The sequence below is a fragment of the Protopterus annectens genome, chromosome 6.part0, assembly GCF_019279795.1.
Source record: "Protopterus annectens isolate FY-2018-M chromosome 6.part0, PAN1.0, whole genome shotgun sequence".
In the NCBI taxonomy this organism is placed as follows: domain Eukaryota; kingdom Metazoa; phylum Chordata; order Ceratodontiformes; family Protopteridae; genus Protopterus; species Protopterus annectens.
The window spans coordinates 1722847604-1722875323 of record NC_056737.1 but is presented as its reverse complement, the minus strand read 5'-3'; the positions used below and the strand labels follow the sequence as shown (position 1 = coordinate 1722875323).

At 36.6% G+C, this 27720-nt stretch overlaps 1 protein-coding gene across 1 annotated transcript in view; it reads right to left on the bottom strand.

Moving 5' to 3' along the window:
• LOC122804023 (integrin beta-2-like) overlaps positions 1–27720 on the bottom strand; it is a 361244-nt gene that overhangs the window by 168622 nt on the left and 164902 nt on the right. The window contains exon 3 of the mRNA XM_044073700.1: positions 21273–21481. Coding sequence (XP_043929635.1) covers positions 21273–21481 — 209 coding nt within the window. The remainder of the gene's footprint in view (positions 1–21272; positions 21482–27720) is intronic.

The window sequence follows — 27720 nt, the reverse complement described above, 5'->3', positions numbered from 1 at the left end:
GTGCTTCTTTTACAATTTAAAGTGTTTCCCTCAAAATGACGAACGATGGGACCTGTCTTGGGAACATGATCTTATTTTCTTGCTTTCATTCCTTCTTCCCAGAATACCTTTCAAGTCCTCTTTGTATGAGTCGTGATAGATATAAGGAAGTGGTATTGTTTTCTCATGCCATTACGATAGAATCGCAGAACTTTGAAGCGATGTGTGTGTGTGTAAAATGAGAACTTTATAGGCCTGTATGTGTATTTCATGTCCTTTAAAGAAAAACAAATCAAAATGGAAATTTTGTGTAACTGCATATGTGTGTCGACACTTTGTCTGGTACTTGGCACAGATGTGTAAGGCTATAATCTGTTAATAAGCTGCTTCTGTAGTGCAGGGTTTGATTCTCTCAGCAAGTCATTTCACCAGTCATTGCTCTTGGCCTGCCCCTGTGTGTGTGTGTGTGTGTGTGTGTGTGTGTGTGTGTGTGTGTGTGTGTGTGTGTGAGAGAGTGTATAAAAATGTATATAGCATGTAGAGTAGTATATGTGGGATGCAGAACTGTGTTTATTTAAGCACAGTTAAGTACTTCTGATTTCCCTTTTTGATGTTTTTAATGCAAGAACACAAAGTAAAGTTAAATTAAAGTAAATTTAGTTACATATTATGGTTGCCATCAGTGGTCACATTTCCTCTGTGGACTATAAAATCCTCATGCGCTGCCATTGTCCTGTGTGTGGGGGGAGGCCTTGAAATTGGTACATGTGTTGCTACTTTACAAGAAACAATATTTTCGGACTTTTCTCTAAATGTCACAGAAATCTTTAATACTACATTTAAGTTATTTTATTATATAAACTAGTATAAATAACCAGCATTTAAAGCTTTGCATTTCAATACTGTGCTGCTCCCTATGTAAATTTGTTAGAAGAGGTGACAACTTCATTTAAACCCTGACTGATCTAATTTATTTGTTTTGCTATGCAGTAAAAATAGTGGAAAACAGTTCCACAGCTTTCTGTCTTTTTTTTTTTACATTAGCTGCTGTGTTCCTCACATTAGCAGGATTTATTGTCCATCCAAGATTGACAGCAGTACCTGACAGGGTAAACTATATGTCATGCAGGTGGAGATGAATTCTTCTGTGAAGTACGCAAGAAGTTAAGCTTAAAAAAGTAGGTGGGATTTCCCTCCCTTTGATTCCAATGCAAGGAAATATAAGTTTTAAAAACTACAAGCAGGTTTCTTGCACCTACACAATAATGGAATCATACTGTAAGGAGAAAAAAAAGCTAAGGATTGAGTTAAGCTGTAGGACAGGGCAGAGTTTTCCTTTAACATGTATTCAAAAGTACAGGGTTTGAATCTTTCCACTTCCATTTGCCCAGACTGTGACTTTCAGCAAGTCACCCAGACAGTGCTTCTGAGTCACCCATGAACTGGGACAACTGGTCCAGTGGGTTTACCTGGTTAACAAGCACATAAAAGAAAATAGTATTTAAAATTTGGGCCCCAATTATTGGCTTTGTCCTGAATTCTTGAGTAAAGATGGTGAGGTATTTTTGGTCATTTGCAAAATATGTGTTTTTCTGGCAAATTGCTGTGGATTGCAGTCATTAAATAATGGCAAGCATGTGAGTTTCAGACTTAGTATCCTTTAGAAAATGTTTGCTAATGCAAAGTTTGTAATAGGAGAAATATTTAAAATATGGGCCAGATTTTTGAGTATTTGTTTCTGATTTTGAGCTAAAAAGTTGAGAGGGCAAAGGTGAGTTGCAATGTGTTCTACTGGATGATTCTCTCAGCAAACAGCTGAGATACGTCTAGCCTAGTATGTACAAATGTATTCATTTACTTGATGTCAAGCAGATATCGGAGGTGTATAGTCATACACGTTGCTGTAATTGATGGATATGCATGTGTCTGTGTGCGCATCTGTGTCTCTGTGTCTGTACGTGCCATTATTTGGTCCCTGCATCTCACAAGAGTTATGGTTTAAAGGAAGAAACTGACTGCAGTTAACAGGCGCATCATCATATCAGCCATGTTGTTTTGGTATGATCCTTAGTTTCCTTGTTTTATTGACTGTCGACATTATGTTTATTATTTGACTGTTACCATTTTATCTGTGAATACATTTTAATTTAGCTTTTTTTGCAGGCATACGGATGACACTCTGTCTGGTACTTGGCACAGATGTGTAAGGCTATAAGCTGTTAATAAGCTGCTTCTGTAGTGCAGGGTTTGATTCTCTTAGCATTTTGTCAACCATGTGTCTCTGGCCAAGTCATTTAACCAGTCATTGCTCTTGGCCTGCCCCTGAAAAGAAACCCTTGCATCCAGTGGGCTGTCTCAGACTGATAACAAATGTGTTACACATCTGATTTTTAAATTTCTGCACCCTTCATGTAGCTGCTAATTAGTGATTCAGTACGTGCTGTTTGACTATTAATCCTAGCATGTCTCTTGTAGTTTAATGGGTTGCCAGATGCATTTTCAATAAATGTGAGTTTCAAGGGAAGAGATGTTTACTGTTGCTCATGTTAAGTCTGTTTTCAATGGCTGTCAGAGTAACTTGCTAAAAAGTAGTGGGATATTTGTATGGCAGGGGTGTTGGTGGTGGCTCATTATCCTGCCTAGGACTCCATTTGATCATGACTCGGCTCTGCCTCTGTCAGTCTGAGCTAATGGTTATAGTACCTGTGATTCCAGCTTTGAGTTCTTCATTCAGATTTCCTTTCTCAGCTGTACATTCCACATACCTGACGTTGTGGCACTACAAACATATCGATATAACCTGTCTACAACTTCATTTTATCTCAGTTTTCAGCATTCAGTCATTCAGATGTGCCTTCTCAAACAAGTCTTCCACATAAATGAAGCTGTTAATCTCTTCTGCTATTGTCCTTTTCATTATTCAGCCTCATCAAATGTCTGCCATTTGCATCCCTGCCAGCTGGTATGCATTTAGGCTAGTTCCTCTATGATTTACTGATTGTAGTCATAATATTAGATCTACTTCAAGGAACACGTTATTAAATAACTGATCTAAGTTACGAAGATTGACTAGCATAATCTATATGAGCTCTAGTACATGAATACTGTCTATTATGAAAAATAACAGTGCTCCTCTTTCTGACCCTCTGCTATGATTTTTAAAGGCCAGCAGCTCTAGAATTTCTAATGTTCCGTGGTTGAGATATATCTTACCATGACCACTGTCTTGTTTGTACTCTACTTCAGTCTATGTGCATTAAATTTTGCAATCATATCATTTGCTGAAACCCCTATACAAGGTCTACTTGTAGTGCCACATTGCCTGCATACAGCAGTTTTGCTGATCTTTCCCGTCCAACCTTTTTCGTAATATAGTCTCAGCAATATGAACATGAATGATCTCAGAGCTGAACCCTAATGCACACTGATTCTCACTGGGAACCCATCTGTGAGTCTGAACACTGTTGGTAGTGGCCATTGCATCTCCATACTTATCTTGCATTAATTACATCAGTGTGTTTGGGCCAATGAACCATCATATGACTGCCCAAATCAGCTCTCATGGGATCTTATCATATGCTTTCTCTATGTCTAGAAATGCCATGTCGGATTCTTTCCTCATTTCTAAATTCTTTTCCACTATCTCTCTTACTGCAAATATTGGGTCAGTTGTACAGCATCCTAATCTGAATCTGTACTGTTCGTGTCATATCTTACTTTCTACTACTCCACATATACATTTATCAGTCACCTTGTCCAGCAGTTTCATTTTGTGGGTCAGAAGCTTGATATGTCTGTACTGCACTTGAATGCTTATTCTGCTGTTTTATGGGACATGTCTCTCTGTCCATACCATGATGAGTACAGTCAGGAAACTTGACGACTGTAGTGTAATCTGTGTATGTAGCAGTACACCTTCTGTGGGAGGTTTCTTCACTCAGGATCCCACACCTGGTCCAAGCATGGATTTGTTCTATTATAGGGTGTCTGTGCTTTCATCTGCTCATTTCCTTGTGTCCTACACACTGATTTACTTATGCCAGAAATGTGAATGCTTCTGCATTATCACTTCCATTTTGTCTGGCTTTAGTGAACACACATTTATTTCCCCATAAAATGTATCATATCTGCTTTGTCATAATGTTCATTGTATATTATTTCTGTAGCATTGTACCATAACTGCTATTGATTTTGCCATTAGCCTTGCCACTGATGTGAAATTAAAAAATAGCACATTGTTGTTATTTGCAAAAACTGCAGATTGATTGAAGAAACTGTATTTTCCACTTGTATTGACTTACTAGTTTAATTTTCGTAGAAAACTGAACTGGACAGCAGGACTTCACTGTCAGTCACAGCCGTCTTAAACAAACTATGAAATTATTCTTCATTATCAGACACTAACCATGCTGACAAAGAGGCAGTAACAATTCTTGTAGACCAACGTAAATATTAAGGCCTAAGTCAATTACTCATTAAGGTTTTGTGATAGTGACTGTTCTTTATAGTATCTGTCAAATCTGTCTGTTAGAAGCATCACTAGAAGCAGAATACCATTGTGTACTTAAGGGGCCATTACGTAACAGCCGGGAAATAAATATATTTAGCCTTACCAAGATGAAATTGTGCAAGGGCAAATGTGAAGCAGTTCAGAAAGGGTAAAGGGGGGTACAGGGTGGATTTCTGATATGTGCATAGGTAGGAGGTTCAAAATTTGCAGATGGAAAACAGGGAAAACATAACTGTTATGGTGAGAGTAAAAGAACAAAGCAATTTAGATGAAGAATAAAAATAAATCATGGGATGGTGACCAAGGTGAAGCAGGTAACATAGATGTGTCTCAGAAAAAGAATTGCCTTTTCAACAGGCAGCCATTTTACTTTGACTAGAGTAAGGCAGTGATGTTACAGTCTTAGGGCGGCCAAAATGAGTCAACATATTTTACTGCCAGTGGTTTGTAGTTTGAGTTCTCACCATTAGAATTAGCTGTAATTAAAGGACAACATATTTATAAGTAGCAATACGTATAATTTGCCTGAATAAAATGTAGCTTGTAAGGTAACAGATCCTATAGGTAACTTTAAATTGACAAGAGAACATAAGATTGATTAGCTTTCAATTTCCCTGGCACAATGGTACAGTATGCAGCTCTGCTGTCTCATGGTATTTCATTCTCCAAGTTAGTACTCAGCTGGAATACCTTCCATTCATGATATTTACATTTCCCTTGTATCGGTGTGGGTTTTTGCTGGGTGTTCCTGTTTTCCCCGATATCCAAAAACATTCTGTTGGTGAGCTAATTGCACTCTAAATTGAAAGAATGTACACATGCTATATGTGACTCTTCATGTGTATATCTTGCAATGAGTTGTCACCCCATCAGAGATGAACTTCTCAGCTGTGTGCTCAGGAAAGGCAAGTAATTGGACTCATAGATAAACTTACTAAGTTGGGCATTAATCCCTATGTCACCCAATTGGTTGCTAAATGGCTTACTGATAGAACCCACACTGTAAAAGTAGCCGACTCCAAATCCAGCTCCAGACAAGTGACAACTGGAGTACCTCAGGGTTCAGTCCTGGGGCCGCTCTTGTTTGGCATCTACTTCTCTGAAGTACAGGTCAACACTAAGGGACTCTGGCTAACAAAGTTTGCAGATGACTGCAAACTGGGAGCCATTATTGAATCCCCAAATGATGTGGATACTCTACAAAAGGGCCTTATAGAAACAGATGCTTGGTGCCAGAGCCATGGGCTCAAGCTCAATGCCAAGAAATTTATTGTTATCCCCTTTGGGAAAAAACATGTATCCATGAATTACCATATAGGTGGCAGTACACTAAACACAGAAAGTATGATAAGAGACTTAGGGACACAGGTGGACAGTGGTCTCACCTTCGATAACCACATCACCACAACAGTCAGGAAATCCTTCTATGTGGCACACCTCATCACGAAGGGCTTTTCATCCAGAAAGAAGGAGGTCATTGTCCCACTGTACTCATCCCTCATTAGACCCATTATAGAATACAAAGCCCCATTTGGTATGTACCTCTCAAGACATCTGCAACAACTGGAAAGGCCTCAGAAATACCTCACTAAAAGAATCACAGGCCTAAAGCAGATGCCCTATGCTGACCGCCTTAAAAAACTCCAGCTATACTCTGTCGCATATCGTCTACTCAGAGGCGATCTCTGCTTAACATACAAGGCCATGTCAAACCCAGAGCTGTTGGACATGCTACACTTAAAGAAATCCCAATCCCTCAGAGCTACACGCTCCAGGGATCTAAACCTTGTCATCACAATAAACAAAACATGCTGGAGGGATAGGTTCCTGACCCAGAGACTCCCCAGACTCTGGAATAGATTGCCCATACACGTCAAGCAGAGTGCCTCTTTGGACCTCTTCAAGAGGAACCTTGACAATTGGATGGGAGAAAGGAAATTTACCCCAGGGATCATGTCAGTCACCCTGCTAGACAGGGGTCCAGGAAAGTAAATAATGTGGGAAGAAATAGCCAGGGAATTGTTATGGCTAGGCTTGTATAGGCCTTAGGGCTGATAGCCTAGTACCAACCTATGAACCTATGACTAAATAATAAAAATAAAAAAGTCCTAAAAGTGCTATCAAAATCTAGAAATACTGCATCTATGGGTTTTGATCCTGATACTATCCATGGATGCATTTTAAACAACACCATTCAAACTCAGCCTCCACGTAGGTTTTGTGCCAAGTAAATGGAGAATAGCTATAGTCATTCCCCCGCATAAGGGAGGACCTTCTGCAGACCTAGGCAATTACAAACCCATCAGTTTGACCAGATTCATATGTAAGGCCATAGAAAGAGTTATCATGGAACTAATTAATAAGGGCCAATAAAGACATAGGGAACCTGCTAACTCTGGGCCAAATTTAGTTTGGATTTATCAAGGGCAAGTCATGCTTAATGAGACCTGGTGGACTTTTTTTTGAAAAGGTCACCAAAGTAATGGATGAAAGTAAAAACAGTACACACCACAAACCTCAGTCTTCCCAAAATTTTTGACATAATCCCAAACTCAAGCATTGTAGAAAAGCTAAATAAACTAGGAATAAACTTCTATGTCACCCACTGGATTGCCAAGTGGCTCACAGATAGGATGCAGGAAATCAAAATAGGAGAAGTTGCTTTCACAAAGAGTCCAGTCACCCCTGGAATCTTCTCCCCTGTTTGACATCTGCTTTGTGAAGTAAAAAACAATAACATAGAGCTCTAGTTGACTAAGTTTGCAGATGACTGCAAGCTAGGTACAGTCGTTAAATTTCCAAATGACTTTGTCATCCTGCAGGGAGGTTTGTCCCAAATAAATAACTGGTGCCAAAATCATGTACTGAAACTAAATGCCAAAAATGTATTCTTTGCATTCTTTGGGAAATCATCTACTCAAGGAAACGACAATAATGACAGTATGCTTTTGAGAGTTGAGCCATTTGCTTGGGATTTGGGAACATTTGTGGACAGTGACCTAACTTTCAACCAAGTGTCCATTGTCATAGTAAGGTCCTTCAGTATTCCACAGTTTATAAACAGAGATTTTGTCTAGATCTATGGATGTCATTGTCCCCCTTTACTCAGCCCTCATTAGACCCATCACTGAGTATATTGTCCTCTTTGACATATATATCTATCCAGACACATACAACAACTGGAACTCCAACAGGGATGCCTTACTAAAAGGATACAAGGTCTAAAAAATATGTCATACATGGACCAACTCAAAGCCCTGTCACTATACTGGATATCCTACAGACTACTAAGAGGTAACATCTGTCTGGCATACAAAGCATCCTCTGAACCAATATGATCAATTTACTGCACATCAGCAAGTCAAATGGCATCACAAATACCCAATCTAAGTATTTAAACTTATTCTGCAACATCAGCAGAACAGTTTATAGGAACAGGTATAACTTGCAGAGGACACCACTGCACTAGAACAGACTCCCTGTCCACACAAAAGAAACCTCATCCCTGTCCATATACATGAGCTACTTGGATCTATGGATGGGAAAAATAAAATTGCCCTAGGGCTGCTCCTTTTACTACCAATGGACAGAGGCAGCACTAAAGTGCTTTATGCCATGCATGGGTCCCCTCAAATTATCAATGGTATGATCTCAATTATTCTCACTTGGGTAATGTATAATTATCAACCATGGAATGGGTAAGGCCAGTCTTACACCACATGTGATAGTTTAATTCAAGCACCAAAAGGAAAATTGGCTAGGCTTAAAATGGCCCAAAAGGACAGCTAGCCTGATACTTACCTTTGAACTTATAAACCTATGAATGAAAAAAGGGATGGATGTCACAGTCACTGGGAGTCCGAACTGTGAGGAGAGAAAAGGAATAGGAGGGAAAAGCAATAAAAGGAGAGAGAGAGAGAGAGAGAGAGAGTAATTTTCGAAAAGTAATAGCAATTGCAAATTTGCAGCAAGACCATGGAAACTGATGACTGATGCAAATATGTTAAACATGTCAGTCAGGGAGTCAAATGTGTTTAACAACTTGGAATGGAGGCTATCAGCACCAGGTATGGCATTATTTGGTAACTTCTTCCATCAGTTATTGCTTCCTTCCAATGAGGAAATGCTTAAAATGCAGATGAGCCAAACCAAGACATGTTCTAGTACCATGTCAATTGATTTGCTGCAGTGTGGCTATCACAGAAAAGTAGCTGACAAGAAATTGTCTCTTAGCATCTCTGCTATAGATAGAACGCTAGAAACAGAGTTATTGCAAATTGTTAATTATAAGAAGAGTATGAGTTTACTTCTAACATGAATGTAGAAAATGGGAAAAGGTGGGTTGGTGATGATACCTAAATATTATTTCTCTGCAAACTACAATCTGAATTCTAAAATATAACACTGAACCAAAAATATTTATTATCAAGGCAGTAAATAAGTTATAAAATATACCAAGTATTTTTAGATGGGGGATGTAGTCAACAGCTATGGCTGCTAGAAGAAGTTACTTCCCCGACATGCTTATTGTGAATATACTAAATGCAAGGTATGAGATACAAGGACTACTTGGCTTTCCTGTAAGTCATGTATTCTTTTTAACTATAAGGTAGTGTGACCTCTGAATTAGATTACACAGGTAAGAGACCAAAGCTAACACCCTTGAAAAATATGTTTCTACCTATATTTAAATGCAGTGTGCTGACTTTTTTGATTTTTGTGATCAGTCTAGTAAACTGCAACTGTTACATATGGGTAAAACACATATGTTCAAACATAAGTAAAGATGGGTGCAGTGAGAGAAAAGTACTGCATCAATGCAAACACATTGAAACATCATTTTGAGTATTGCCATATAAAAGGCCAAAATTAAGTTCCTTGGTGAACAGATGAATGCATCCATATTTACTTATGTTTAAGTGTATGTATGACATGGTCAACAGGGAAATTTATTATAAGAAAACAATTGTTTTTAATTTGCCACCAGATAAAATAATATTATCGTACAATCTTACTAAAGATAAGAGGCTTTGAATAATGAACTGTCTGACAAAAATGAGGAGCAACCATCATGCATTCTACTGATTATGTAAGTAAAATACAAAACATGTCACTAGACAGTGAATTTTATGAATCAGAGTATAGAAATAAAGTTATGATAGATTATGGCAGTATTGATAGTGTATTATTTATTTTTTTTAATGGAAAAAGTTATCAAGTCCTGATTTATTTGATCTCCTTTATGTTGCTGTTGTATCTTTCGGCTTTTCCTGGTTAGGGGTCACCACAGCGGAACTCCGGTCTGCTAATGATTGGCAGTAGATTTTTAAGTACCGAGTTGCCAGCCCTGACGCACAACCTTCAATGAAGGTACACCCATTCACACATGTCTCCACACAGATGAAGCTTTAGCTGAGAATCGAACAGGACAACGTCTCTACTGTGAGGCGACAACGCTACCGCAGCACCACCACCACAGTACTGTTAAACATCCAGTTATTAAGAAAATGCGATGTACAAGGACTATTTTAAAATTTACATAGAATTATAAAAAAATCCTTCAGCATCCAGTTATTGATGCATATTATTTCTAATGTTCATTAGGACTTAAATGAGGCACTTTCCTCCCTATTTTTACTAACTAAAGTTGAAGGGTTTTTTATAATTCGATGTAAATTTTAAAATGGTCCTTGTACATCGCATTTTCTGATGGATTGACTGACACAAAAATGGTATTGCACATTTTTTTATTAGTTTTGGCGGTCAATACATACTGCAAGTTCAGAGAGTAGCCGGCGATTAATACTTTAGCCATGGGGGCATCTTCTGTCCCCATTTGCACTAAAATTTATTGCACTAGGAAAATACATTTCTTTTTTGTCCTTTTTAAAGCAGCAGTATTTAAAGACTTATTCGCAATATCTGGGTGATATATTTATTTTATGGATTGTCTCTATTAATGATTTATGACGTCTTATTTAATCATGCCAGAAAAGAGTATGGAAGGAATGCTGAATAAAACACGTTATTAGTAAATGATTGAGTGGCCACCCAAACGCAGTACTTAGCAAACATACTTAGAGAAGAATGTTGTGCAGACTTCACAGTAAGTAAATATGTATGTTAGAGCGCTGTACTGAGGGGATGACATCCCTTGTCTGCCTCCATATATAATAACGGCTGCCACAAAATAACAAAATGTAGGTTCCACAGGAATAAATAATATAACTGGTGGTTTCCTACATGGGAATCAAGGCAAGCCATCAAACCTTTATAAATCATGTCATCAAAATGTTACCACGTGGACTTATCTCCTACCAATGGTGACAGGCTGTAGAAGCCCAAATTCACAAGGTGGGGGGGGTCGCATCAGACCCCAATGAATTGGAATGCATCAGCCTGACCAGTTGTCTATATAAAATCATTGAGAGATTCTTAAGGAAACTGATTCAAAAAGACACAGGGATCATATTTATATTAGATAAAGAACAGTAACAATATGTTAATGGAAGATCTTGCCTTTTGAATCTGTTACCGTTTTTGAATATGTAACATCAGCACTTGATAATATTCTTTTATACTGAACTTGCTAAGACATTCAACCATTCTCCGTTATGGAATACTTGACAAATTAAAAGTATTATATGGCAATCCATACATAGTTCAATGGGTAAGATACCAGCAGAAGAATAGGACAATGCGGGCTTGGAGTTTACCCATTAATACTTGTCAAGTGTGTCCTTCAGGCCCTTTGGACTAAGTCCATTTCTTTTTGGATAATTCTTCTCAGATATAAATAAGTGAAATAAGCTCGGGATGAGCAATTGTACAGATGATTGCAAGCTGAATAACAGAATTAGGTCAATAAAAGATGTCAAAGGTCTCCAGCATGGTCTACAAAAATGCACTTACATGGTGCAGTTTGAATGATCTATAGTTTAATGCCAATAAATGTAGCACTGTGAGACTTGACAAAAAGACATAAATTATAACATCAAAATATCATAAATGTGATACCATTATCAAAGATCTTCAAACAATGGAAGACAGCAATTTATATTTTGACCAGCGTGTAGATACTAAATTGAGAAAGCATATTTTGAAGTCCCTCCAGTGCTAAGAAAGCATGATTATTCATTTCAGGGAGATCATTCTACCATTGTATACCTCATTGCTTCAACTTTTTTTTAATATAGTGCCTCCAAACAGGTTACCTGAAACAACTTGAAAAGGTATAATGATTTCTTACTCCAAAATTCATAAGGCTTGAAACTTATGCTGTTCAGAAAGGATTCATAAACTGTCTTTATATTCCATTTTTATGGACACATTTGAATGTCTTCTGCCTGGCCTATAAGGTAATGTCTGGTCTGGTCTGGTACCATTACAAGAATATGCATGGAATATATAACTTCAGCCAAAGTGGAACTAACACCAATCTCGGGAACCTAATATTAAAAATAAATATCCATAACAGAAAAAAAAATAATATATACAGTATAAAAGGAATGCTTTCCAAGTTCATGGAATAAGTTATGTCTTATAATTAGAACTCATTTATTAACTTTCACAAAAAATTATATGGAAGCAGAAAAAATTAACACGGGGTTATGGAGGTCAAACATCTTGAAGATTAGAAGAATGTCTGGTTATAGTATTATTGAAGAAAATGTAAAAATGTTCTTAGTTTATCATTGATTTAAAGATAGACTAACAATATGTTTAGTACTTTTGCCTGGAACTGTATTTACAGTGGTGATCTTTGTAAAATGTGTAATGAAAGCTTTATGAGACATCATTAACATCTAGGACACTATTAATTGCAGTTAACACTATTAATCAGCCACACTGTATAAGGATGACTTGGAAATGGGTAAACTTATTATACGTGTTACACATAGGATATATCTGCAGAATAATTTGACTATGGACACAAGAGAATAATATGCAGATAAATAGATTGAGGGGTGAATATTTAATACACCATACAGTGATTGAAACTGTACATTCATTTAAGGACTTGTGTATATGGGTAGCTCCACCTTTGTGTTTTTCTAATCATTATAAACCAATTGGTTAATGGTAATTATTGGATTATAGTGCCTTAAAATATTTTGTAAAGTCTATAAAATCAGAAATGGTGAAATAATTGTTTGTAAGTTAGATTAGACCCAAACTAGATTATGGAATAACAATATGGAAACCTTTTAAGAAAACAGTTATGAGTAAATTCAAAAGGGTACTGTGGAAATACACCAAGGCTATCAATGGATGTGAAAATTTAAGTTATTATGAAAGAATAAAATATCTGAAAGTGTGCAATGTCTCATATAAATATCTATGAGGAGACCTTGTTCAGGTATATAGGACATTTAAAGGTAACTACTTATGGGAATGCTTGGAGTTATCAAAGAGCAAAGATAATCATTGAACAACCTGTATAGGAAATTATGCAGGAATGAGAGGTGTATTGATCAGTTGTCTGAGAGAGTAGCTAAAACATTGAATAGACTACTAAACTCTATTAAATCAAGCATTAGTTTAGATATTTTTAAGAACAACTTGGACACTTATTATGGGAATGACTGTTCTGGTTTAATGGCAGACTAGTATTATCCATGCCTGAAATGTTTGTATGTATATGCGTGAGTCCACTTCAGAAGACTGAAAAACCAAAAGACTGAATCCCAAAAGACTGAAAATTCAAAATACTGAATGATAGAATTTGCCTCTTCTCCACTGTTGTATGATTTTAGAGTTGGTATATATAGTTAGCAGGGGGTGATGAGGGGTGCATGGGGGCTTTCCCCCCTGCATTAAAAATGTGTTCAATATTTTGAATTTGCAGTCTTTTGGGATTCAGCCTTTTAGTTTGTTAGTCTTCTGAAGTACACCCATATATGTATGTATAAAAACTGCAGAAAGAAATGTCCTACATTTCAGCTATATTGGAATTACTGAAGTTACCACTGAAGTTACAAGGTACTGAATTTCAAATGTATGCAAATGATCTACTTATTTACTATGTAATCTGACCACTGATATTTGAATACTTACTATACTAAATTGTCTGATTATACTTACAGAATTGCCTTAAGCATACTTAACAACACAACACTTGATTATTAACCATATATTTGCATATCATTTGATTAGTGTTTTTGAGTTGACATAGCCTCATGGCTGCAGTTTTTACTGTATACTTTGTATTATGCCTTTGATCTTGATTCAGCAATACCAGCGACAATTGTAACAGCTATTTTCCTATACGATATAGAATTAAAACAAATTCTGGAAGTAATGTGCAATACCTCTGAAGATCCACATTGAAAAAAAGACAGCAAAGGCTGAGAAATACTAACAAGGTTTCAGAATCTTAAATGACTAAAAAAAATCAATAGTCAAGACTTAGCCCACTAAACATTTGCAAGACCTAGATATAATACTTTTTAAGAAATGATCACTGGCATCATGCATTAGGGATATTTTATGTAAAGGTGCTTTCAATACATTGTCAGAGAATGCTAGCTTTCACTATTTATAAATATACTGCTTGGATTTCTGATAACACTGTGCATGTCCTCATTTGATCTGCTGCACAACTCTGCCTTTTAAAGACTGCATATAAGAATAAGGAATAGCAATGAGAACATGTATAAAGAACTTATTTATGTATTTGTGTTTGTTAAGCAGAGCTACAAAGAGTTCATTTCCAGAGGAGGCCAAGTAGTAAAATAGGAACACAGTACATACAAATTATTTTTAAGACTTGTGATGTATACAATGCAATAGAATGACTGCTAAAAATAATTGCATTGCCTTATGTACATGCTTTGTATACAAGAACGTTCAATCACTATAACATCAGCAGCAGGTGAGATGGAGAGAAAGGTTCAATCACTATAACAGTAGGTGAGATGGAGAGGAAGGGAAAGAGAAATCAAATACTTAGGATGACGTATATGAAGAGGGGAGAGGACTGATGTAGAGAAATAAAGTGCTGAATGATTGCATTAAATAGTTTTACATTTCTGCGACAGAATCAGCTTATTTAACACTGGGTTTGTGGGACCATTAAAGGTTTTCAGCTAGGAAGATAAAGTAAATGATTTATTTAATGTAGAGACAGCACCATTTATTTTGTAGACGTGTCTTTAAGTTATTCAGAAATTCTTTGTCTTTGGGTGTGGTGTGTATGTTTCTAGGTATGGCATTCCAGTGTTTTGATATGGTGTAGGAAAATAACTTGACCCCATTGTGGTTTAGGAGTTTAATTGTGATTATTCTGGTATGAGTTAAGAAATCTGAACCATCGTTTTGGGGTTACATATTTGGACTAAATATTTTAATCAGGGGGGTACAGGTTTATTTAGTTAATTGCAGATAACTTTGTTATGGGTTTCTACCCATACCAGTATTTGTAATGATAGACAGTTGTGTGATTTTGTATCGTATTTGATACAAATCTGGCTATGGTGCTGTAGTATTTCTCTTGTTTATGCAGTTGTGTTTTGTTCATGATTTTTAAATGTGTGGATATGAATAAGGCAAAGATGGTACTTACAATGTTTCTGCAACAGTAGGTAGAAATGGTTATGTTATATATATGCTCATAGTGTAGATTTGGGATTGTTTTTGCTACACCAATGTCAATGTATGTGTCGATTTTTAAATCACATCTATCACACCAAGTAGTTTAATGTGCATGTAACTAGATCAATAGTTAAGTGATTAAAACTAGTTGTGTGTAACTTCAAGTTGTGAAGTGGGATACCTGGGTTTGTGACAATACTTAATTAACTTTTTTGGTATTTAGAAGTACATGCAAAGTTGTCAGCCAGTGCTCAAGGGATGAAAAGCTTATTCTATAGTCTACTGGGAGTTCTTAAAGAGAGGGTGCCCTTAAGTGTGAATCATATGGATATTGTATTAAAGTAGTATTTGTTACTGATTTGTACATATATTTAAATAGAAGGGGTCCTTTATTGGATGAAGGAGTTTTTTGACAGTTAACTGACTGGGATCATTGAGGAAGACATCTTTTAAACCAGTTAGTAGTACTTTTCCTGATGCTACATTTTGCACTCATTCCAGTAGCAATGGCTGTGACCCTGCATCAGCTGTATTTGACAGACCTAGGAACAGTAAAGCTACATGCTGGCCTTAGTTCCTGAGTTTGCTGACATGCTCTACAAAAGCCAGAAGGATAGGTTGTGTACTATGATTAGGCTGGAATCCAGAATGGGTGCTAGGTAGCATTTTTTTAAGTAGATGACTTGGGATTTGCTGCTTTATACATTTTTCTAGCACTTTTTCAGAAATAAGTTAAGATAATATAGGTCTGAAACTTGCATAATTCAGTTGAAGCCCCTCTTTTTTGTATGGACATAATGTAGGATGGTCTGCATTTAGTTGCCACATGGAGCTAAATTCATGGTACATGTAATCTGTGGATAGTAAAGTGTTTTTTTTTTTTTTTTTTGAATGGGTGTTTTTTTTCTGAGATACTGATACAGGGTATAACTTAAAACTGCCATGTCATTCTGGTGTACAGGGATATTGTGTTGTTATAGTGACATGTCAGACTGTATGAAATGGTGAATCATAAGTGAGATGATGTTATAACTTCTTTCATTTGACAAAGGATTTGGTGGTGGCTGTTTCCCTGGCTTGGTCAGATAATTTATACTTTACAAGAAATGTTTTAGTTTATTACTTGGCATAGCTCTTATGTTATTAAAACAGTGGTATTTGTCATTTTTATCAACTCTCACTGTGTTTGGGGCAGTTCTATAGCTGTGTAGGTTTTCTGAAGATGGATTTGTTTTCCATTTTCCAAGTGTTGTCTGTGTGGGACATTGTTTTGTGATTACTGTTAGCCACACAACTGCTTTGTGTTTGATTTTCCTTCCCCTGGGGATACTACTGAGTCTAAAATGCTAAGGAAAAGATTGTTGAAGACGTTTACTGCCATATCCACTAGAAGATATTTGTGGGGTTTTTTTGCATTTTGATAGTAAATCCTAAAATTTGCCATCATATTTTTTATTTATTTACTTATTGACATCTGGTTCCTGGGAAATTCCAACAGGGTCAGTGTACTCAGTTTTCAGTGGAGGCTTGGGTAGAAAAACTCCAGAAAAATTAACAGGTGATCAAATCGTAAAAGTTATTATTTTTTTTTTTTTACTGTGAGTCTATTTGTAGATAGTTTCCTTTTGTGTTTTAGCATATCTTAGTGTTGTACAGTTTATACCTGAAACCATAGATCTGCTTTTTCGTACCACTTCTTTAGCCAACTTGGTAGAAATTGGCATCCAGAGACAAAGTAGAAATTGTCTTATGTTTTCTGACAACCACCTAATTATACCTATATACTGTCTCTGGATACAAGGCTTTCAAATGCAGACATTACAAATACCAAGCGGGTTGTCAGAAATATACATACACTACACATTACCTGCCACATACTGCACTATAGGCCAAATACATATACCCTCATATGCTGTCTTAAAAGTAATCTACCCAAACCAGAACCTCAAAGGTCTCCCAGATGCTTTAATTACAGTAAGTATCCTCAGCAACCTCAAAAACACAATAACAAAGCAACACCCACCACGACACATTCAGCCTCAACTGTCCTACAGCTAGACCCATAAGGTAGACCATCACACAATCCAACATTTTGGCCACACAAGACTCCATTGTAATGCACACCAATGTCCCACTCACCAGGCTGAGCAAGGAGAGGGTTAAAATTAGGTACGTAGCAGGGGCTAGGATCTGCCAGATCACACAAGCACTCAGGTTACTGAACCATAAGTACCAGTATGACTCAGTCATAGTCCATGTAGGAGTAAATGACTTTAGAAGTACCTCCCTGGACTACATGAAGAGAGACATGATAGAGCTCTCGGCTGTTTGTCCCAGGCTGGTATAAGCATAGCACTGAGCAGCATTCTACCTTCTCCAAGAATGAAGCCAATATGAAGAAGAAAATTGACTTTAATAATTGGATTAGTTTTTGGTGTCATTCAAAGGAGGTACAATATTTATGACCAGTGAGGATATGGTTGAGAAACCACAATGTTTTGTCAGGGATGGCCTTCACCTGTCTCCTCTAGGCTTTTGAATATTGGCTAATACCATGTCCAAGTCCATAGTGGGTTTTAGGCATTTCCAACCTGAGAAACCATCTGACATAGACAAATTTACCCAGAATTACTTAAAGGTGTTATTGATTAATGCCAAGAGTCTAAACAAAAAAACTCAACTCCCTGCAAGCTCTCCTAACCCTGGAGAATTGAGATATCTGTATGGTTACTGAGACATGGTTTAAATCTGCAGAGAATACCTTATCAGTGGAGGGCTTTAATGCCTTTCACACATTTAGACCAGCTATTGCACAGAAATGGAAAAAGGTGAAGGTGTCTCAACTTACATCAAAAAACAATCACACCTTGGCTGGTCAAGCAGTATTTTGCACTTGGGAGCTCCACAGTATACAACTCACTATAAGCAAAACCCCATACTATACCGTATCTTTGTGAATTATAGGTCCTCTTCTTTGAAAGAATAATCACAGGCATGATAAATAATGATAGAAGAAACTTCAAATCATTAGATCCAACCCAGTTTTGTTTCATCAATGGAACGTCATGCCCATCACTACTCAACTGGATGGACTTCTTTGAGAATGTCACCAAAGCAATGGACAAGGACAAAACAGTGCATACTGCCTACCTTGACCTGGCCAAAGCATTCGCCACAATATCCACTTGGGCATTGTAGACAAGCTCACAAAATTAGGTATAAACCCCCTACATCACTTACTTTGTAGCCATATGGCTCACATATATGATACAAGATGTCAGAATACCTCCACAGAAAATGCCAGTCATTAGTGAAATCCTCCATGGCTTTCCCCAGGGCTCATTGATGAAGCTGTTCCTTTTTGGAATCTACTTCTCTGTAGTGAAGGTCAATGTAAAAGGCTTATTTATGGCTGACCAAGTTAGCAGATGACTGCAAACTAAGCAAGGTTAGAGAATTTCCCAAGCATACAAACATTCTGAAAGAAGACATGACACAGATTTCTAACTTGTGCCAGAGTCACAGTCTAAAATTCATTGCCAAAAAATGCATACTAGTATCTTTCAGAAAAACAAACATCCCTGGAATTACTGTATTGCTAATACACACCTAAAAGTTAACCCTGTGATCAGGCATTTAAGAATACCTTTGACCATTATGTATCTTTTATTAGTTAGGAAATCATTCTTCATTGCTCAGCTTATAAACAAGAGTATACTCTGCAAAGGTATTCACATAAAACTGTTGACTACATGCTTGGTATATTTTATGCTGAGAAAATAAAGTAGGCAGCATTTACTTCTAGCAAACATTCTAGCACAGTTCCAAGCATCTTTGATCTCCCTATTGTAATTTTGAGACTCATATTTGTGAGTCCTTAAATTACAAAAAAGAGAGAGAGAGAGACAGAGAGAACTAGGTCTAAAGTTGCCATTTTACACAGCCCTCATTAGATCAGTCATTGACTACAACGACCCCTTTGGTATGTACCTGACAGTGGACCACCTCAAAGCCTTATCCTTATACTCAGTCTCCTAGAGACTACTGATAGGCAGTCTATCCCTGACTTTCAAAGTATCCCCTGATTCAGTGTATATGAAACTGTTGCACATCTAGAAAAAAAAATGTATAAGAAATACCCAATCTAAGGACCTAAACCTAATCTACAACATAAATAAGATGTCTGAGGGACAGATATGTGTCTCAGAGACAACCCCTTCTGCAGAACAGGCTTCCCATCCATGTGAAGCAGAGCTTCTTCCAGCAATTATTCAAGTGCAGCTTGAATCAGTGGCTGGGAAATCATAAATTTACCTCTGGTCTGCCTCCTATGTCCCTGTTAGAAAGTGGAAGCTTGTAAATGCTTGATCACCCACACACCCATGATTTACCTTCAATAAAATGAGTGGTACCTGTAAAATATATTTGGGAATCATGGCAAGACTTAAAAAGGCCCTTTAGGGTTGTTAGTCGAGTAATTACTTATGAACCTATGAATACACATCCCTCGGGAAAATAATCTGCGAAGGTATTCACATAAAGCTGTTGACTACATGCTTGGTATATTTTATGCTGAGAAAATAAAGTAGGTAGCATTTACTTCTGGCAAACTTTCTAGCACAGTTCCAAGCATCTTTGGTCTCCCTGTTGTAATTATGAGACTCATATTTGTGAGTCCTTATATTGCAAAAAAAAAAAGAGAGTCTAAAGGAGAACAGTAAATGTTGACAATCACTGTTGTCCTCTAAAGTTCTTGCCCCATACCCCTCTCTACTTACATGTACTAATTCCAAGATCAACACATTGGCAATACCCCAAGCCACAAGAATGTTGAACTTAGTAAAAGTTAAGTCCCCATTTTTGTACCTTCAGTTTCACTATTCAGGGATTCACACTTTCAAGTCTCAGAATTTAAAATCGGTACCACTTTGCTTCACCATACTCCCAGCACTGATCCTGTACAAGCTGGATATCACACCTTGTGCATTTACTGTTATGTATGTTTTATGAATTGTGCTTCTTTCCTATACCTATATGAGCTTTAAATGACAGAGTGCTTACATCATACCTTGTCTCCCATCCAGAAAAGCCTATTGCATCATCTAGATTTTCATTTCAAGAAGCACACAGCTCTGCATATTTATTTACTTACTGACTGCATTTTGTTAACCAAGAAAGTAGTCTGGTCAGTTGAATCTTTTGAGCTGCTACCTGTGTCCCAAAGAAGCAGCATAAAACCAACATAGTCAACATTTTATAGTTATGTCCATGTGAACAGTTCAGTATGTATATGGTAATATTTACAAGAGGATGTGCAGTAATAAATAAATTCAGTCCATGAAGCAATGAAAACCCACAAGTAGACCATTCCTATAGTACATAGGGCTGGGCACTGATGTATGGTGATTATTATCAATAGCAAAGACAAAAGTATTAATGCAGATGTGCTCTAACCTTGTAACGAGCTTTTTTAAAGATGCTGCAATGATGTGTGTTAGCATCTGCTTGTAAAATCACCACATATCTACAATAATGACCAAATAATATGTCCAGAAGTAAAGAAAATGGTCTTTTAATTATGCATGCAACATATATCCTCAATTTATCCAAGCTGCCATTGCATAAGCTTAGTTACAGCGACTTGTAAATGCCAGCTTAAGTACATACGCACATTCTTGTAATGCACATACTCAGATCTGTCATCTTATTAGCTAATGTGACACAGATACCAACATGCAATGTAAATCTGTCATATTCTTTCGCCAAGTGGCATAACTTTGGACCACAGACAACTCAATATCACTCAAGTATTCTAGTCTTGCTCCATTGTGAGTGACCAGTGAAATATTAGCAAATACCAATGTAAGATATTATGCTTGAATAAGTGTAACTGAAGTCTAAGTGATGAAAGCAGGTGACCATAATCCATTATTTATGACATCAGTGCTCAGGAATCCCATTATAGGTCCAGCTCAAAAACTCATCTGTAAACATTATTTGCATAATTCAATGAAGTACTTGAGAGTCAGTCAGTTTTGTTGATACAATTCCCAGGTGTAAGTGTTAACCCTAAAATATCAGCTGTTGATTTCTGCATCTAATCCTTAGACATCAGCAGGTGGTTTCTATATATTATCCTTTAGTTAAAGGGTATGACTGAATGCAATATGGATTGCAAGGAAATGCTTACCTCTATAATTCAGAACTGTGGCAGAATAAAGGTCAACACCATCATTTTCGTTCAGGATGAAACTCATGAGGCAGTTTTCTGAATCCTTCTCTTTACACAGATTTTCTTTCCTCAGGCTTTCCACAACAGTGACATTTAAGTTGTGACAATTTGCCTCACATTCCTTCAAAAGTGAGCTTTTTTTGAAATATAGACACTCAATGCATGGCCTAAATACAAAGCAAATAAGAAAGTCAAACTTTAGGCTTATCATTGTGTATCATGCAGAACTGTAATGCCAACTCTTTTAAGGTCCAATGTATGACTGCACAAAGCTGATAAGAAAACATGGCAGAAAAAACATAAGGTATATGTGGAAACAAAACTCGTGGAACTCGTGTCAAGATTTTACATGTGCATGATGACCTGTGGAAATTAGATGTACTGTGCATTTTTTCCAGGATTTCCTGACAGCATCGTGTGATTAATTTGCATGCCCAGAATCACATGGTATGCAAGTAGAGACTGAAATAATCAAAACCAGAACCACAAGGGATAGTGGGTTAGGAAACTCATAGTCTTACACCTCTGTGCTATACTGCCATAAGGTAATTGTGAAAGATGAGATGAAGCAGCAGTGTTGACATCATGTTACTTTACATGTAGTCCCTTTCAGCATGGAATACAGTAGTATTAATGGACAATAATAAGAGTAATGACCTCAAGGGGGACTGAGCTCAGCTGGATATAGCAGAGATCAAATATGTATTACAGTCCTTTACATCTCTCCTGATGACAATACAGCTATACTGGAAGAGATCCTGCATTGGATATGCATAACAATTCTACAAGAAAAAAAAATACTACTTGGTGATGTGAATGTCAGTCAGCTGCTTGGAAATTAATTCTAACTACCCTATTTCTGGCTTGAACTTATATTGTTTCACACAACTAATTAATAGCCCCATGCATTATAGCAAGACCTCAAATTCCCTATTAGACCTGATCCTGGTATCAGAACCTTGCAAATACATGACTGCAGGTAAAATGTCAGACTCTCTTAGTGTTCATCTCCCAGTATATACAACCCAACATCTCATACATCCACTTAACACCATGTTTATAAAACAACATCCAATTTTGCCAAGTTTAACTCAGAAATGTTCATTACTACCCTATCATCTATTAAATGGAACTTGCTAAAAATACTCCCCTTAGATGATGCTGTAAATGAATCCAATCCAACTTTCCTGAATATCCTAAATAGCTTTACATCTCCTAGAAAGAAGAAACTAAAAACAAATAATGCAATTTGACTATCCAAAAAAATCAGAACTTAATGCAGGGTAGAGAAAAAGAATGGAAACAATGGAAAAATATAAAGCACAATATCTTGAAAACTTCAGAATGCTTTGAAGTCATACCAAAATGCAAATAAACGAAGACCAAAAATTGTACTATACAATAACTTTCAGAATAATAGTAATCATAACCCTAAAAATTTCTGGATAGCCATTAAAGAAATTCTGCATCCTGAACAAAAATTCAACCCTTAACCCTCTCCCAATAACTCACCACTCCAAACCACAGTATAAAATTCAACTCTAATTTCATAGATAGTATAGCACCTCTAATCAAGAATTCCCCAACATCTAATCCTAACCCTACCCAAAAGCCACATATCACCACATCCACTTTCAACTTCAAACTTGTTCACATATTCTATATAAAACTACTTTTAAACAAACTCAAACCATGTTCTATTTAAACTGACGATTCTTTCCAAGTGAGTACCTTAAAACAGCAGCCAACAGCTTTGCCTGTCCTGTCTCAATCCTTATAAATATGTAATTCCAGGAATTTCACATTCCCTCTCTCTGGAAAAAAAATGATACATTATCCCTCTAAACAAATGATGAAATTCAACAGACATTACTAACTTTAGACTTATACCAATCTCCATCCCCCTCTTCAAAATACTTAAAAAAGGTATTCAAAAGCAATTGCTAAATTATATTCTGCAGGAAGAAATCCTGTATCTCACACCATAGTTTCTGCCTTCCCATAGTACTAAAATTGCACTTCTAACCTTTATAGATACTGTAAATAAAGCTAGAGATAATGGCAAACAGGTGTCCTCATTACTACTTGACTTGTCTAAAACCTTTGACACAGTTTGTTACAACAAACTTCTACTTCAAATGTCCTCATTAGGTCTTTCTCAGCCCATCTTGTTCAAAACCTACTTATCCAATGGGTATCCGTCAATAAAATGGCACTCCTCCCTCTCTCCATGCCTCACAGTCACTACCAGTGTGCCACAAGACTCTATCCTTAGTCCCCTCCTCTTTAACATTCTCACCAACACTTTCCACACATCCACACAGCAGGACACCATAATACACTATGCGGATGACTCCACATTCATCTGCACATCTGACAACTTGGCACACCTCCAGAAAATTAATCAGGAAGCATAAACGGCCCCTGAAACATGGATTTCTAACTCACAACACATGCTTAACCTTAATAAAAAACTAAATTACTACTTTTTCCCCAAATCCCTCTTTCATGAAAAAAAAAATTAAAGTCCTCTCTCAATAATACAATCATTAAAGCCACTTCTCATAGCAAGTTATTAGGGATGATAGTTGATGATAATCTTTAATTTGACCTGCATATACAAAATTGCATAAGAAAAATTCATCAAAAACTAGGGATGCTTTACAGGGCCCAAACCTTTCTCAACAACGCAACCAAATCTATACTTGGAACTACTTATCTCCTCCCCACAATTCTTTATGGCACTCTCATCCTAACATACTAACCTCCAGTCATCACAAAAATCAAAACTTGAAAAGTGATTTAACAAATCTGCTAAATTTGCAGCAAATACCCCCTTCAGGACCCACCACTGTATAGTACTAAAAAGCCTAAACTGGGTAGAACTACTCCATCAACTAAGATATACACAGCTTCTTACCACCTATAAAATCATCCAACATCCATCTGATTGTCCAGCATTAAATAACATTCTGCACAGCTATGTTCCAAGTCAATCATTATGATCCAATGACCAAACCTCTTGTCTGTCCACAAACCTATCAAATCTGCTGGGCATTGTCTATACTTGTGCCTTGTTGCTAAGGACTAGAACTCTTTACCTGTATCCATCAGGTCAATACCCTCCTGCCCATCCTTCAAAACCATTCTGAAAGACTTTCAGGCCAAAATCTGTCTCTGTTCTTGCTCAGCACTAGGATAACTATATCGCTAAATGTGAACAAGTACCTATTCCTACTTTGCACCTCCTTACTCTCCCTTCTTCACTCACTTCCTTACGTCTATCAATTTCTCTGCCCTGGCTTTCTCTCTAAATATACCATAAGCCTGATTTTCTCTTACTTCATATTGCAAACCATCTTTCTATTATACTAACTTAGCTTTAATTTCTCTGTAAACTGACTAAAATTTCTCTAGATATTAAATCATCGACATATAACTTGTATCTATTCTTAACCAATGAATTATCTCTAGTTTGGTATATATGCTTTTGTATTATTTTTGAAGATTATAAAATTATTGTTCCTAAAATGTTTTGTAATACTTTGTAGCTTTTCTCCCTGGGCCTCCACTGAAAATGGGCTACTACCAGTCAGACTTTCCTGGTAATCAAATGTCAGTAAATAAATAAATCAAAGGGGTGTTCTGATTACTGTTCCTATTTTCCTCTACAGTAACAATAAAGCATGTGTAGAACTCTGCTGTCACAGCCAAAAAATAAGACACTGCCTCACCAGCAAACGTAGACTCTAGAGATCTTTTCCTCCATGTTCAGCTTACATTTTATGTATTTGGGGAATGCAACAGTACAGGGGGAAATATGTATTTTTTTTAATTTCTGGCATTTCTCAAATCATACTATAAATGTGGATGTTACTGTAGCTGATTTAATCAATCAAGCATATTTAATATATTTACTTATTTTTTACAAAATGGATGTCTTTTGGATGAACTTTTTTTTACAGTACTATACAGTACTGATTTGATATTCTCAGTCTCAATGATGGAAGACCACCTTATGGCCCAGCTATAGCATAGAAAGCTTTTTCAAAGACTGGACCAGTCTCATGGAACCACCTAGTGAATGAAGTTAGAAATCAGCAATCAGAAAAAAAATACAACAAAAACAAAGGAGAACCTGCCCAAAACCAATTAATGTATCCGTTATAGAGATAATGGGTAAATGAAATATGAAACAGGGATGATGTTAAATTTAATCACTCTTCACTAACAAATATTATTATTATTGCTATTTGTTATAAAGTGTATTAGTGTTGCCCAAGCTAAACTATTTGGAGTCATCAATAACCAGTACCTTACGTTCGCTTAACATATCAAGTTTATTGTCAATAAACCAGCAAAACACTTGGATTACTATGCAAGATAAACATTTTCTTACTAAACAGGCTCTCATAATTACTGTACAGCCACTGCTGCTCTCCACTTTTCTATATGCCTATAATATACTTACCAATATAATATACCAAAATATAAAAGAAAAGAGAAGAGAAGAAGTCATAAAAGTATACTCCAACTTTACTTCACTGAACCAGTAAGTGCTTTAGTCTTCTAAGCAGATATTTCATCAGACTGGTTAAACTTAACACATAATAACACAGTGAATAATATAAAATCACATAATTAAATCCCCTGACCCTATCCCTCATTGAAGTGCTACAGTAGAATTTAAATAAACGTGCAAATAATATTATTTACAGTCGAAATAAGTAGTCAAGTCTCCTTCTCTAAAATCTGTTTCCAACACTTTCAATGCATAAAACATACCAAAAAAATTTTAAAATTGTTACATTTTATAGAATGTTTAAATAAAAATATTTTCATTCTTGCTTGTGATTGAATAATTATGTTCAAATCAAGTATGCTTAATCCTCCCAATATAAAAAAAATTACAGATCATACAACCAGCTGTATAAATAATACAGCTAGACTCATAATTATAATAACTTAGTGCAACAGAAACTCCTTTGGTGTTAATACAAAAAAGGATGGTGAATCTGATATAAACTTGCACTGGCCACATCTAAAACAAGAAGGTCCTCCTCATACTTTCTCTATTTGGTCTATTCATCATTTGCCCTTTTAAGATATATTTAATATTAGAATTATTTTTATTCACAATAACACATGCTTCTCCAACGATATTCTTTACACTTTCATTTGGCAGAATTCTTCAGCTAATGGTAATAACTGCCCTTATAAATGGAGTGTATGTAAGTGAAAATTTTAAAATTTTAATAAAGTAATTATTCATCCGTCATCCATTGCCCATGTGTAAAGCAACAGTACAATGCTTTAACTCCCTTCCTGTGTAAATCTCTGTCTCACTTTCCAAAATTAGATCTAAAGGGTAAGCTCTTTCTTTGAATTTATTTTTCAATGAATCCATCTCATTCTTAATAATATCATTATTAACTGTAAGTCAACTAGTCCTGGCCATTTGCTTTTTCACCATACTTCTGTTACTATAGGTAGGGTGAAAGCCCTTATGTGCCAGGTTAAGAGTTACTAGAGAAATTTTTGAAAAACAATTGGCCAGGATTAAAAGACAGGCCAGATTCAAGCAACAAGACTATCTTATTATGAATGTGGAAACCAGCAATTCAGAGACACATTAGCCACAGGGAGGAAAGACTTTATTATTGGCTAGTTTGCATGTCTCTGAATTGCTTGGTGCTTCCTGCAAGCACTAGCAAACCCTTTTCTGCTGCCCTAATAGTATTCACCACTGGCAGCCATTACATCAGGTTAGCACAGTCACCCCCTTCATTCAGTCCACCACACACACACACACACACACACACACTTCTTACCTGTTCCTGAGTTAACAGAATGTCCTTATCTTCCCTCTTTTTTTCTCATCCCTCGTAAATCATAAATGATTACAGTCAGTCAATAATGGCACACATTAAAGTTTAATTTCTCCAGTTGTTCAGATTATTGTTCAGAAAATGAATTGTGATACAAGTTCTGCTGCTCTATTCATTTTTTAAGTGAATTACAGTAATATGTAAAAAGACTATCTGATGTGGTCTAGTGTTCCCCTGCTTTGTCCAGAAGTCTTGAGAAAGGCCCGCTTGAGTCGCAGATCATTACACTCACTCGATAATGCTAGAAATCAGAGTTTCATACATTCTTGTGTCTATAATATGCTACATGCTGCAAAACCTAAGGTGTTCTTCATATTGGTCATTGATGTAGTAGCCTAAGCTAAACGGGTTATATTCTGCATAGGATACAACAGCCAGGCAGCTTCCAAAGCTTTAGGATAACTTCCCCATGTCCAAACCAATAGTTAACTATAACTGAGCTGACTAAAAGACATGCTTGGGTGCCAAGCCCTTCAAAGATTTCCTAACACCAGAGGGTGCACTCCTCTATGAACATT